General features: G+C 40.6%; 1 protein-coding gene across 6 annotated transcripts in view; it reads left to right on the top strand.

Annotated features, from left to right (window-relative positions):
- The window catches only part of atp11a (ATPase phospholipid transporting 11A), a 103,557-nt gene that overhangs the window by 53,648 nt on the left and 34,235 nt on the right, over positions 1-15,674 (top strand). For all 6 annotated transcript variants that reach the window (XM_064969873.1, XM_064969872.1, XM_064969871.1 and 3 more), the window contains one exon: positions 8,576-8,757. In XM_064969873.1, coding sequence (XP_064825945.1) covers positions 8,576-8,757 — 182 coding nt within the window. The remainder of the gene's footprint in view (positions 1-8,575; positions 8,758-15,674) is intronic.

Raw genomic sequence — 15,674 nt, 5'->3', positions numbered from 1 at the left:
GGGGGCCGGTGGCACAAAATCAAAAGTCTGACTGCATGGAGATGCTTGGGAATATGGTCAATACGGGGGACTGTGTTGTGGGTTTTTCAGGGAAAAGGTGTACGTTTGACAATCATCTAGGACGTGACAATGGTTCATAAAATCTCTCAATTTCTGCCCATTTTATTTGCACAGTCTTGCAGGCCTTGTCATACAGCTGCAACAGTAAGTGCATTTGTAAATCAGGACATTTCTTGAGTTGGGCTCTGGGATGGTGTAACTATTGAGAATGTGAGTTTATGGTTGTTTGGGGGAAAGGGTTGAGTGTGTGTGGGTGTATGTGTGTATCCCACAACTGTTGAGAATGAGTAAAAGATGGTAGGGACAATAGAGGATGATCCAAGCTTCTTTGAAAATATATATAAGAATTGATCAACTCTACAAGCAACACTAGACTGGTGGGAGATTTTAATACGGTCTTAAATACCTCATGGACCTGAAAGGAAATCACACTACAAACCTTCAAGCACTTAAGGAAATCATGAATGTCATGGATATATTGGAATTAGTAGATATATGGAGACTTAAATACCCTGAACTAGTGAGATATACATGGCGGAGGCTATATCAAGCTCGTCGTCTTTACTACTTTCTTATGCCATTCTCTCTGGCACCAAAAGTCTTTAAAAGTGTTGATAGGGGACAGAATGCGGTCGTATCATCACATAATTGGCATATATATTACTCTTACGGAATTTCCACGTAGGCGAGGATATTGGAAATTGAATCAAAGCCTACTAGATGATAAATTGTTTAGGTCTAGGACAGACAAATTTATAACCGGCATTTTCAGACATAACATTAGGTACAGCAGATCCCCTTATTGTATGGGACACTTTTAAGTGTGCCTTTAGAGGCCATGCAATTCAGTACTCATCAATAAAACAAAGGCAATTTAGATCAAGAGTCCATATTAACAAAGGAAATTGAAGGACTAACAGTACAGTTAGATAGCAATAAAAACAGTACCATAGAGGCACAGAATAAGTTTAGAGGAATAACAAAAAGAAATGGAGGAACTTATTCAAGAAAGATCCAGTGTAATATATTATAAAAATAAAGTAAACTGGATGGAATATGGGGAAAAATGCACCAAATTATTTTTCAATCTACAATATAGAAATGCTACCAATGTTTTTAATTAAAACTTGTTACAAATAGAGTCACGCATGATTCACCAAATTATATTTTGAAAGAGGACGTAAAGTACTTTAAGAATAAGTTTTCATTTCAGGCTCCTCCATCTCCACTAACTGAAACTAATTGTATGAATTCTTTTCCTAATAATATTGTAAAATTAACATCGGTACAGAAAGACTCATGTGAAGGCCAAATTACAGATGAGGAACTGCTTGATGCAATTGGGGCCTTTAAGGATGGGGAAACTCCAGGGCTGGATGGCATACCAGTGGAAGTATACAAAACCTTTTTTATATACTCAAAGGACCATGATTAGCATGTTTTAACCACTCCTATATAAATGGTAGATTATCAGACACGCAACAAGGTCTGATAGCATTATTACTGAAACAGGTGGTGGTATATATAAAGATCCAGTCCATTTAAAAAATAAAATGGGTTAAGGTTATGTATAGTAACCCTATAGTAACCTTAGGTGTAAAATTGTAAATAATGGCTATATCTCAGAAAGTTTTAAACTCTCTAGAGGAGTAAAACAAGGTTGTCCACTATCGACATATCTATTTATTATTGGCATCGAAATGTTAGCTGTTAAAATTAGATCAAACAATAATATTAAGGGATTAGAAAGCTGTGGCTTAAAAACCAAGGTGTCATTGTATGCTGATGATTCGTGTTTTCTTTTAAAACCACAATTAGAGTCTCTCCACGGCCTCATTGAGGATCTAGATACTTTTGCTATTCTCTCTGGATTTGAACCAAATTATGATAATATTACGTATTGGATCACTAAAAAAATGCACATTTTACATTACCATGTAGTTTACCAGTAAAATGGTCTGACGGAGATGTGGACCTACTCGGTATACAAATCCCAAAAGAAAGAAATGATCTCACTCCAATACATTTTTACAGAAAGTTATCAAAAAATAGATAAGATCTTGCTACCATGTGTCACGCCTTGGTCTTAGTATTTTGTGTTTTAGTTAATTAGTTGGTCAGGCCAGGGTGTGACATGGGTTTATGTTTGTTGTATGTTTGTGGTTTTTTAGTTATTGGGATTGTGGCTGATTAGGGGTGTGTGTTGCATAGGTTTGGCTGCCTGAGGCGGTTCTCAATCAGAGTCAGGTGATTCTCGTTGTCTCTGATTGGGAACCGTATTTAGGAAGCCTGGGTTTCACTTTGTATTTCGTGGGTGATTGTTCCTGTCTCTGTGTTAGTGTTCACCAGACAGGCTGTATAGGTTTTTCACGTTCCGTTTGTTGTTTTTGTTTTTTCATGTATCGTCGTTTGTTCAATTAATAAACATGAGTAACCAACACGCTGCATTTCGGTCCGACTCTCTTTCGACAAACGAAGAACGTCGTTACAGAATCACCCACCACACACGGACCGAGCAGCGTGTTAACAGGCAGGAGCTACACGAGAGGCAACAGAAGCAGCTTCAGTGGGAGAGGCTACACCAATTGGAGAATTGGACATGGGAGGAGCAACTGGACGGAAAAGGACCCTGGGCTCAGCCTGGTGAATATCGCCGCCCCAAGGAGGAACTAGAAGCGGCTAAAGCGGAAAGGCGCTGGTATGAGGAGGCAGCACAGCAACGTGGATGGAAGCCCTGGAATCAGCCCCCAAAAATTATTGGGGGGGGCTATCAGGGAGTATGGCTACGCCAGGTAGGAGACCTGCGCAAACTCCCTGTGCTTACCAGGGGGCTAGAGAGACCGGGCAGGCACCGTGTTATGCAGTGGTGCGCACGTTGTCCCCAGTGCGGGTGCATAGCCCGGTGCGGTATATTTCAGCTCCGCGTATCGGCCGGGCTAGATTGAGCGTCGAGCCAAATGCCATGAAGCCGGCTCTACGCATCTGGTCCCCAGTGCGTCTCCTTGGGCCGGCTTACATGGCACCAGCCTTGCGCTCGGTGTCTCCGGTTCGCCTACATAGCCCAGTGCGGGCTATTCCACCTCGCAGCACTGGCAGGGCAACCGAGAGTATTCAACCAGGTAAGGTTGGGCAGGCTCGGTGCTCAAGAGCTCCAGTGCGCCTGCACGGTCCGGTCTATCCAGTACCACCTCCACACCCCAGCCCTCCGGTAGCAGCTCCCCGCACTAGGCTTCCTGTGCGTGTCCTTGGCCCAATACCATCAGTGCCAGCACCACGCATCAGGCCTACAGTGCGCCTCGCCTCTCCTGCCCTGTCGGAGCCTTTCTCCTCTCCAGCGCTGCTGGAGCCTCCTGCCTGTTCGGAGCAGCCTGAGCTGCTAGTCTGCATGGAGCAGCTAGAGCTGCCAGTCTGCAAGGAGCTGCCAGTCTGCATGGAGCAGCCAGAGCTGCCAGTCTGCATGGAGCAGCTAGAACTGCCAGTCTGCAAGGAGCTGCCAGTCTGCATGGAGCAGCTAGAGCTGCCAGTCTGCATGGAGCAGCTAGAGCTGCCAGTCTGCAAGGAGCTGCCAGTCTGCGTGGAGCAGCTAAAGCTGCCAGTCTGCAAGGAGCTTCCAGTCTGCATGGAGCAGCTAGAGCTGCCAGTCTGCAAGGAGCTGCCAGTCTGCAAGGAGCTGCCAGTCTGCAAGGAGCTGCCAGTCTGCAAGGAGCTGCCAGTCTGCATGGAGTTGCCAGTCTGCATGGAACAGTCAGAGCTGTCAGTCTGCAAGAAGCCGCCAGAGCTGTCAATCTGCATGGAGCAGCCAGAGCCGCCAGTCAGCATGGAGCAGCCAGAGCCGTCAGTCAGCATGAAGCAGCCAGAACCGTCAGTCTGCCAGGATCTGCCAGTCAGCCAGACTCTTCCAGATTTGCCAGTCAGCCAGACTCTTCCAGATCTGCCAGTCAGCCAGACTCTTCCAGATCTGCCAGTCAGCCAGACTCTTCCAGATCTGCCAGTCAGCCAGACTTTTCCAGATCTGCCATTCAGCCAGACTCTTCCAGATCTGCCAGTCAACCAGACTCTTCCAGATCCGCCAGTCAGCCAGGATCTGCCGGATTCAACTGCCTGGCTGGGCTTCATCTCAGTACTGGGCTTCTTCTCAGTACTGGGCTTCCTCTCAGTACTGGGCTTCCTCTCAGTACTGGGCTGCCCTCAGTCCCGAGCTGCCCCTCAGTCCCGGGCTGCCCCTCAGTCCCGGGCTGCCGCTCAGTCCCGAGCTGCCCCTCAGTCCCGAGCTGCCCCTCAGTCCCGAGCTGCCCCTCAGTCCCGAGCTGCCTCAGTCCCGAGCTGCCCCTCAGCCAAGAGCTGCTCCTCAGTTCAGTGGGGTTCTGGGTGAGGACTATTCGGCCATGGTCGGCGGCGAGGGTGGATCATCTCAGGACGCGAAGGGGAGGAACTATGACATTTATGGAGTGGGGTCCACGTCCCGAGCCGGAACCGCCACCATGGACAGACGCCCACCCGGACCCTCCCTATGGTTTTGAGGTGCGTTCGGGAGTCCGCACCTTAGGGGGGGGTTCTGTCACGCCTTGGTCTTAGAATTTTGTGTTTTAGTTAATTAGTTGGTCAGGCCAGGGTGTGACATGGGTTTATGTTTGTTGTATTTCTTAGTGGGGTTTTTTAGTTATTGGGATTGTGGCTGATTAGGGGTGTGTGTTGCATAGGTTTGGTTGCCTGAGGCAGTTCTCAATCAGAGTCAGGTGATTCTCGTTGTCTCTGATTGGGAACCGTATTTAGGTAGCCTGGGTTTCACTTTGTATTTCGTGGGTGATTGTTCCTGTCTCTGTGTTAGTGTTCACCAGACAGGCTGTATAGGTTTTTCACGTTCCGTTTGTTGTTTTTGTTTTTTCATGTATCGTCGTTTGTTCAATTAATAAACATGAGTAACCAACACGCTGCATTTCGGTCCGACTCTCTTTCGACAAACGAAGAACGTCGTTACACCATGGAAAGGAAAATACCTGTCTATTTGTGGAAAAATCACCCTGATTAACTCTTTAGTTATATCACAGTTTACCTATTTGCTTATGGTTTTACCTACACCTAGGGACCTGCTTTTTAAATTATATGAACATAAAATATTCCATTTTATTTGGAACGGCAAGCCAGATAAAATGAAAAGGGCCCACTAACATTGAGTGGCTGCTGCCAACACACTGACTCAACTCCAGCCACTTTAATAATGGGAATTAATGGAAATTGATGTAAAATATATCACTAGCCACTTTAAACAATGCTACTTAATATAATGTTTACATACCCTACATTATCCATCTCATATGTATATACTGTACTCTATCATCTACTGCATCTTGCCTATGCCGCTCTGTACCATCACTCATTCATATATCTTTATGTACATATTCTTTATCCCTTTACACTTGTGTGTATAAGGTAGTAGTTTTGGAATTGTTAGGTTAGATTACTCGTTAGAAGCACAAGCATTTCGCTACACTCGCATTAACATCTGCTAACCATGTGTATATGTATGTGACAAATACATTTGATTTGATTTGATTTATATAACGAATATGAATTTGGTGGGCAGAAATGATTAAATATTAATTTCTTGATACTCCTCATCCCGGATCCGGGATCGTGAATAAAGCCTCAGGCTCATTAGCATAACGCAACGTTAACGATTTCTGAAAATCGCAAATAAAATGAAAATAATGCGCCTGCTCTCAAGCTTAGCCTTTTCTTAACAACACTGTCATCTCAGATTTTCAAAATATGCTTTTGAACCATAGCAAATCACTAATTTGTGTAAGAGTATTTAGCACGCAACATTTTCACAAAAACCAGATAACCAAATAAATAAAATCATTTACCTTTTGAAGAGCTTTGGATGTTTTCAATGAGGAGACTCTCAGTTACATAGCAAATGTTCAGTTTTTCCTGAAAGAATCTTTGTGTAGGAGAAATCGCTCCGTTTTGTACATCACATTTGGCTACCGAAACGAACCGAAAATTCAGTCACCAAAACGTCAAACTTTTTCCGAATTAACTCCATAATATCGACCGAAACATGGCAAACGTTGTTTGGAATCAATCCTCAAGGTGTTTTTTCACATATCTCTTCATTGATATGCAGTTCGTGGAAGCCTGCTTTCCCCTCAGAATCGCATGGAAAAATACCAGCAGCTGAAAAAGACGCACCAATTTCGACGGAGGACACCGGGCGGACACCTGGAAAATGTAGTCTCTTATGGTCAATCTTCCAATGATATGCCTACAAATACGTCACAATGCTGCAGACACCTTGGGGAAACGACAGAAAGGGCAGGCTCATTCCTCTCGCATTCACAGCCATATAAGGAGACAATGGAAAACGGAGCCTCAAAAATCCTGTTGGTTTCCTGGTTGCCGTTTCATCTTGGTTTTGCCTTTAGCTCCCGTTCTAGTGCACCCACAGAGAATATCTTTGCAGTTCTGGAAAATTCAGAGTGTTTTCTTTCCAAAGCTATCAATTATATGCATAGTCGAGCATCTTTTTGTGACAAAATATCTTGTTTAAAACGGGAACGTTTTTCATCCAAAAATGAAATTGCGCCCCTAGAGTTTCAAGAGGTTAAAGCATTAGACCTCTCAATAAAGGCATCAGTCATACAAAAGTTATACTTAAATCCAAACTGGTTCTCTAGTAAATTGGTAAGAATGTCTCATCCTATATTCAGGAAGGGCCTTTTCCCTTTATTCAGATGACACCTGCTCACTTTCAGTTGTTTGAAAAGGAAATCATCTCCAAAATACCTTTCTTTTTTTAAACAAGCCTTAGAAAGTTGGTTGCAATTTCAGTTTAATCCACCTGAAAAGACAGAACAAATAATACAACAAATATTGTGGTTAAATTCAAATATACTAATTGATTAAAAAACTGTATTTTTCGAAGACATTTTTAAAAAGGTATAATTTTAGTGAATGATGTCATAAATAGGACTAGTGGAGTTATGTCACACATGCAGCTAACACAGACATATGGAAATGTCTGCTCTACCCAAAATTACAACCAACTAATAGCAGCATTACCACAAAAATGGAAGAAGCATGTATAAGGGGAAACAAGTAAGGAATTTGTATGTCGACCCTGTATTAAAGAACATAAATGGTTAAAGAAAAGTGTGATAAATAAAAACATATACCAATTTAATTTAAGGACCAAAAAACTGATCGCTGTGCCATATAAATTGCAAAATAGTTGGGAAGAGATTTTCGATGTACCCATTCCATGGCACTTGGTTTATGAATTGATACGCAAAACAACGCCGGATTCAAAACTTCAAATATTTAAATTTAAATGACTATACAAAATTCTTGCAACTAAAAGAATATTATATATATGGGGAATACAATCTTCCCAGCTCTGCAGATTCTGCTGTGAGGAGGCAGAGTCATTAGATCATTTATTTTGGTATTGTCCATATGTAGCTCGTTTTTGGTCACAGGTCCAGGAATGGCTGAAGAATTGCAACATTTGCCTAGAACTAACGCTGCAGATAGCAATACTGGGTGATTTGAAAAGCCATAGTCAATCAATCAATAATATAATAATTATTTTAGCAAAAACATTTATTTTTAATTTACAATCTGTAGAAGCTATGAGAATAGAAAGGTTCAAGTCGTTTGTGAAGCATCACAGCACATTTGAAAAATATATGGCAAATAGAAATCCAAAATGGATGGTGTTGAGAGATAGATGGGAGGGGTTGAATGGAGCTGAAGGGTGGGACTAATTACAACAAGATAACACATGTAGAACATACGGGGTCTGTAAAATGTATATAGATTCAGAACGTTTGTGAAATGGCACAGTTACACATAGAAATCAAACTGGATGGTCATCAGAAACAGAGGAAGGACTAAAAACAAACAAAAAATAACTATTGTAAAATAGACTGTCTATGTAAAATGTGTATAAGATGTATAAACTGAAGGTAAAAGCCGAAGTGTTTATTAGTTTACTCCAATTGGGGGATGGGTGGTAGGATTTGCGGGGAATAATAATAAAGGTATATTCTAACAAAGGTATGTATGTCTATATAGTTATCGGTATGTATATGTGTATATGTCTGCATGTGTGTATGGATATATATATTTACCCCAAAAATATATGGGGGATTGGAAATGATGCAGACAATTACATTTATGGAACCAATATTCTTTCTGCAATATTAAGCTGATCCATCCCTTTTTTTAAATTTAAAATAAAATAAAAAGTCTACTGCCACAGACTAAACTGGTATGGAAACTCTGCCCAGTGGGACATCCCTCGATGCCAGTCTGTGCAAACTGCAGCTTTTTGTAACCCGCTGCTCTGTCAGTGATGTCATTGACTGTTTTTAATGGGGGGAAAAGCTAACAGAACAGTGGAATAATTGTTATTATCGGATTGTCAACTGCAACATCAGTGTCCAGTAATCATATCAAAGCATAGCATAATTATCTCTCGCTCTCTCTATTTCTCTCTCTCTCTCTTCAGGAGGGCCTACGGACACTGTGCGTGGCGTACAGAAAGTTGAGCGTGGCTCAGTATGAGGAGACGTGTCACCTGCTGAACAGCGCCAAGCTGGCCCTGCAGGACCGAGACAGGAAGCTGGCCGAGGCCTATGACCTCATTGAGAAGGACTTCGTACTGCTGGGTGCCACCGCCGTGGAGGACAGGTAACGTTCTGGAACCATAGCAGCGTAGAATCATACAATCTACATTGTCTTTTCTACCCAATTCTATTTATATATTCATGGGGCCACCACTGTCGAGGACAGGTACCGATCTAGAATCACAACGTAGAATCAGAACCACTATCTTGTGGATTTTAGATCTATTGCTTCTACTAATTATATTTCTATATTCTGGACAGAAGAGTTATATTAAGGGCAACTCTCTTTAGAGCTAACAATGTATGGGGCGAGAGAGACGGAGTAGATTAGCAACTGTAGAGTATTTATTTTACTGCTGCTCTTTAATTACTTGTTACTTTTATCTCTTATTCTTTTCCATTTTTTTCGAAACTGCACTGTTAGTTAGGGGCATTTCACTGTTGTATTCGGTGCATGTGACTGATACAATTTGATTTGATCCAACTGAGAGTGAACCTCACTCTCCAAGCCCTAGTTTGCATAGTTAATGAATGACAATCGAACTCACTGACCCGGTCTACGATGTTAGCTATTGAACGAATCACATTGTTGAACTATAGGGCTGACCATTCCTGTAATGATGTTAGCTATTGAACAAATCACATTGTTGAACTATAGGGCTGACCATTCCTGTAATGATGTTAGCTATTGAACGAATCACATTGTTGAACTATAGGGCTGACCATTCCTTTAATGAGTTTAGCTATTGAACGAATCACATTGTTGAACTATAGGGATGACCATTCCTGTAATGATGTTAGCTATTGAACGAATCACATTGTTGAACTATAGGGCTGACCATTCCTTTAATGAGTTTAGCTATTGAACGAATCACATTGTTGAACTATAGGGCTGACCATTCCTTTAATGATGTTAGCTATTGAACAAATCACATTGTTGAACTATAGGGCTGACCATTCCTTTAATGATGTTAGCTATTGAACGAATCACATTGTTGAACTATAGGGCTGACCATTCCTTTAATGATGTTAGCTATTGAACGAATCACATTGTTGAACTATAGGGCCGACCATTCCTTTAATGATGTTAGCTATTGAACGAATCACATTGTTGAACTATAGGGCTGACCATTCCTGTAATGATGTTAGCTATTGAACGAATCACGTTGTTGAACTACAGGGCTGACAATTCCTGTAATGATGTTAGCTATTGAACCAATCACGTTGTTGAACTATAGGGCTGACCATTCCTGTAATGATGTTAGCTATTGAACGAATCACATTGTTGAACTATAGGGCTGACCATTCCTGTTATGATGTTAGCTATTGAACGAATCACATTGTTGAACTATAGGGCTGACCATTCCTTTACTGATGTTAGCTTTTGAACGAATCACGTTGTTGAACTATAGGGCTGACCATTCCTGTAATGATGTTAGCTATTGAACGAATCACATTGTTGAACTATAGAACTGACCATTCCTGTAATGATGTTAGCTATTGAACGAATCACATTCTTGAACTATATATGGCTGACCATTCCTGTAATGATGTTAGCTATTGAACGAATCACATTGTTGAACTACAGGGCTGACCATTCCTTTAATGATGTTAGCAATTGAACAAATCACATTGTTGAACTATATACGGCTGACCATTCCTGTAATGATGTTAGCTATTGAACAAATCACATTGTTGAACTACAGGGCTGACCATTCCTTTAATGATGTTAGCTATTGAACGAATCACATTGTTGAACCATAGGGCTGACCATTCCTGTAATGATGTTAGCTATTGAACGAATCACATTGTTGAACTATATATGGCTGACCATTCCTGTAATGATGTTAGCTATTGAACAAATCACATTGTTGAACTATGGGGCTGACCATTCCTGTAATGATGTTACTATTGAACGAATCACGTTGTTGAACTATAGGGCTGACCATTCCTGTAATGATGTTAGCTATTGAACGAATCACGTTGTTGAACTATAGGGCTGACCATTCCTGTAATGATGTTAGCTATTGAACGAATCACATTGTTGAACTATAGGGCTGACCATTCCTGTAATGATATTAGCTATTCAATGAATAACCTTGTTGAACTATAGACCTGACAATTCCTGTAATGATGTTAGCTATTGAACAAATCAACTTGTTGAACTATAGGGCCGACCATTCCAGTAATGATGTTAGCTATTGAACAAATCACATTGTTGAACTATAGGGCCGACCATTCCTGTTATGATGATAGCTATTGAACGAATCACATTGTTGAACTATTGGGCTGACCATTCCTTTAATGATGTTAGCTATTGAACGAATCACGTTGTTGAACTATAGGGCTGACCATTCCTGTAATGATGTTAGCTATTGAACGAATCACATTGTTGAAATATTGACCCGACCATTCCTATTATGATGTTAGCTATTGAACGAATCACATTGTTGAACAATAGACCTGACCGTTCCTTTAATGATGTTAGCTATTGAACAAATCACGTTGTTGAACTATAGGGCTGACCATTCCTGTAATGATGTTAGCTATTGAACGAATCACGTTGTTGAACTATAGGGCTGACCATTCCTTTAATGATGTTAGCTATTGAACGAATCACGTTGTTGAACTATAGGGCTGACCATTCCTTTAATGATGTTAGCTATTGAACGAATCACGTTGTTGAACAATAGGGCTGACCAATCCTGTAATGATGTTAGCTATTGAACGAATCACGTTGTTGACCTTTAGGGCTGACCATTCCTGTAATGATGTTAGCTATTGAACGAATCACGTTGTTGACCTTTAGGGCTGACCATTCCTGTAATGATGTTAGCTATTGAACGAATCACGTTGTTGAACTATAGGGCTGACCAATCCTGTAATGATGTTAGCTATTGATCGAATCACGTTGTTGAACTATAGGGCTGACCATTCCTGTAATGATGTTAGCTATTGAACGAATCACACTGTTGAACTATAGGGCTGACCATTCCTGTAATGATGTTAGCTATTGAACGAATCACACTGTTGAACTATAGGGCTGACCATTCCTGTAATGATGTTAGCTATTGAACGAATCACGTTGTTGAACTATAGGGCTGACCAATCCTGTAATGATGTTAGCTATTGAACGAATCACATTGTTGAACTATAGACCTGACCATTCCTGTAATGATGCTAGCTATTGAACGAATCACATTGTTGAACTATAGACCTGACCATTCCTGTAATGATGCTAGCTATTGAACGAATCACATTGTTGAACTATTGACCTGACCATTCCTGTTATGATGTTAGCTATTGAACGAATCACATTGTTGAACTATAGGGCTGACCATTCCTTTAATGATGTTAGCTATTGAAAGAATCACGTTGTTGAACTATAGGGCTGACCATTCCTGTAATGATGTTAGCTATTGAACGAATCACATTGTTGAACTATAGGGCTGACCATTCCTGTAATGATGTTAGGTATTTAACGAATCACGTTGTTGAACTATAGATCTGACCATTCCTGTAATGATGTTAGCTATTGAACGAATCACATTGTTGAACTATAGGGCTTACCATTCTTGTAATGATGTTAGCTATTGAACGAATCACGTTGTTGTACTATAGGGCTGACCATTCCTGTAATGATGTTAGCTATTGAACGAATCACATTGTTGAACCATAGGGTCGACCATTCCAGTAATGATGTTAGCTATTGAACGAATCACATTGTTGAACTATAGACCTGACCATTCCTGTAATGATGTTAGCTATTGAGCGAATCACATTGTTGAACTATAGACCTGACCATTCCTGTAATGATGTTAGCTATTGAACGAATCACATTGTTGAACTACAGGGCTGACCATTCCTGTAATGATGTTAGCTATTGCAAGAATCACATTGTTGAACTACAGGGCTGACCATTCCTTTAATGAGTTTAGCTATTGAACGAATCACATTGTTGAACTATAGGGCTGACCATTCCTGTAATGATGTTAGCTATTGAACGAATCACGTTGTTGAACTATAGGGCTGACCATTCCTTTAATGATGTTAGCTATTGAACGAATCACGTTGTTGAACTATAGGGCTGACCATTCCTGTAATGATGTTAGCTATTGAACGAATCACATTGTTGAAATATTGACCCGACCATTCCTATTATGATGTTAGCTATTGAACGAATCACATTGTTGAACAATAGACCTGACCGTTCCTTTAATGATGTTAGCTATTGAACAAATCACGTTGTTGAACTATAGGGCTGACCATTCCTGTAATGATGTTAGCTATTGAACGAATCACGTTGTTGAACTATAGGGCTGACCATTCCTTTAATGATGTTAGCTATTGAACGAATCACGTTGTTGAACTATAGGGCTGACCATTCCTTTAATGATGTTAGCTATTGAACGAATCACGTTGTTGAACTATAGGGCTGACCAATCCTGTAATGATGTTAGCTATTGAACGAATCACGTTGTTGACCTTTAGGGCTGACCATTCCTGTAATGATGTTAGCTATTGAACGAATCACGTTGTTGACCTTTAGGGCTGACCATTCCTGTAATGATGTTAGCTATTGAACGAATCACGTTGTTGAACTATAGGGCTGACCAATCCTGTAATGATGTTAGCTATTGATCGAATCACGTTGTTGAACTATAGGGCTGACCATTCCTGTAATGATGTTAGCTATTGAACGAATCACACTGTTGAACTATAGGGCTGACCATTCCTGTAATGATGTTAGCTATTGAACGAATCACACTGTTGAACTATAGGGCTGACCATTCCTGTAATGATGTTAGCTATTGAACGAATCACGTTGTTGAACTATAGGGCTGACCAATCCTGTAATGATGTTAGCTATTGAACGAATCACATTGTTGAACTATAGACCTGACCATTCCTGTAATGATGCTAGCTATTGAACGAATCACATTGTTGAACTATAGACCTGACCATTCCTGTAATGATGCTAGCTATTGAACGAATCACATTGTTGAACTATTGACCTGACCATTCCTGTTATGATGTTAGCTATTGAACGAATCACATTGTTGAACTATAGGGCTGACCATTCCTTTAATGATGTTAGCTATTGAAAGAATCACGTTGTTGAACTATAGGGCTGACCATTCCTGTAATGATGTTAGCTATTGAACGAATCACATTGTTGAAATATTGACCCGACCATTCCTATTATGATGTTAGCTATTGAACGAATCACATTGTTGAACAATAGACCTGACCGTTCCTTTAATGATGTTAGCTATTGAACAAATCACGTTGTTGAACTATAGGGCTGACCATTCCTGTAATGATGTTAGCTATTGAACAAATCACATTGTTGAACTACAGGGCTGACCATTCCTTTAATGATGTTAGCTATTGAACGAATCACATTGTTGAACCATAGGGCTGACCATTCCTGTAATGATGTTAGCTATTGAACGAATCACATTGTTGAACTATATATGGCTGACCATTCCTGTAATGATGTTAGCTATTGAACAAATCACATTGTTGAACTATGGGGCTGACCATTCCTGTAATGATGTTACTATTGAACGAATCACGTTGTTGAACTATAGGGCTGACCATTCCTGTAATGATGTTAGCTATTGAACGAATCACGTTGTTGAACTATAGGGCTGACCATTCCTGTAATGATGTTAGCTATTGAACGAATCACATTGTTGAACTATAGGGCTGACCATTCCTGTAATGATATTAGCTATTCAATGAATAACCTTGTTGAACTATAGACCTGACAATTCCTGTAATGATGTTAGCTATTGAACAAATCAACTTGTTGAACTATAGGGCCGACCATTCCAGTAATGATGTTAGCTATTGAACAAATCACATTGTTGAACTATAGGGCCGACCATTCCTGTTATGATGATAGCTATTGAACGAATCACATTGTTGAACTATTGGGCTGACCATTCCTTTAATGATGTTAGCTATTGAACGAATCACGTTGTTGAACTATAGGGCTGACCATTCCTGTAATGATGTTAGCTATTGAGCGAATCACATTGTTGAAATATTGACCCGACCATTCCTATTATGATGTTAGCTATTGAACGAATCACATTGTTGAACAATAGACCTGACCGTTCCTTTAATGATGTTAGCTATTGAACAAATCACGTTGTTGAACTATAGGGCTGACCATTCCTGTAATGATGTTAGCTATTGAACGAATCACGTTGTTGAACTATAGGGCTGACCATTCCTTTAATGATGTTAGCTATTGAACGAATCACGTTGTTGAACTATAGGGCTGACCATTCCTTTAATGATGTTAGCTATTGAACGAATCACGTTGTTGAACAATAGGGCTGACCAATCCTGTAATGATGTTAGCTATTGAACGAATCACGTTGTTGACCTTTAGGGCTGACCATTCCTGTAATGATGTTAGCTATTGAACGAATCACGTTGTTGACCTTTAGGGCTGACCATTCCTGTAATGATGTTAGCTATTGAACGAATCACGTTGTTGAACTATAGGGCTGACCAATCCTGTAATGATGTTAGCTATTGATCGAATCACGTTGTTGAACTATAGGGCTGACCATTCCTGTAATGATGTTAGCTATTGAACGAATCACACTGTTGAACTATAGGGCTGACCATTCCTGTAATGATGTTAGCTATTGAACGAATCACACTGTTGAACTATAGGGCTGACCATTCCTGTAATGATGTTAGCTATTGAACGAATCACGTTGTTGAACTATAGGGCTGACCAATCCTGTAATGATGTTAGCTATTGAACGAATCACATTGTTGAACTATAGACCTGACCATTCCTGTAATGATGCTAGCTATTGAACGAATCACATTGTTGAACTATAGACCTGACCATTCCTGTAATGATGCTAGCTATTGAACGAATCACATTGTTGAACTATTGACCTGACCATTCCTGTTATGATGTTAGCTATTGAACGAATCACATTGTTGAAC

The sequence above is a fragment of the Oncorhynchus masou genome, chromosome 6 (assembly GCF_036934945.1).
Source record: "Oncorhynchus masou masou isolate Uvic2021 chromosome 6, UVic_Omas_1.1, whole genome shotgun sequence".
Lineage (NCBI taxonomy): Eukaryota > Metazoa > Chordata > Actinopteri > Salmoniformes > Salmonidae > Oncorhynchus > Oncorhynchus masou.
The sequence above is the reverse complement of the archived record's forward strand: the minus strand, read 5'-3'. Positions and strand labels throughout refer to the sequence as shown.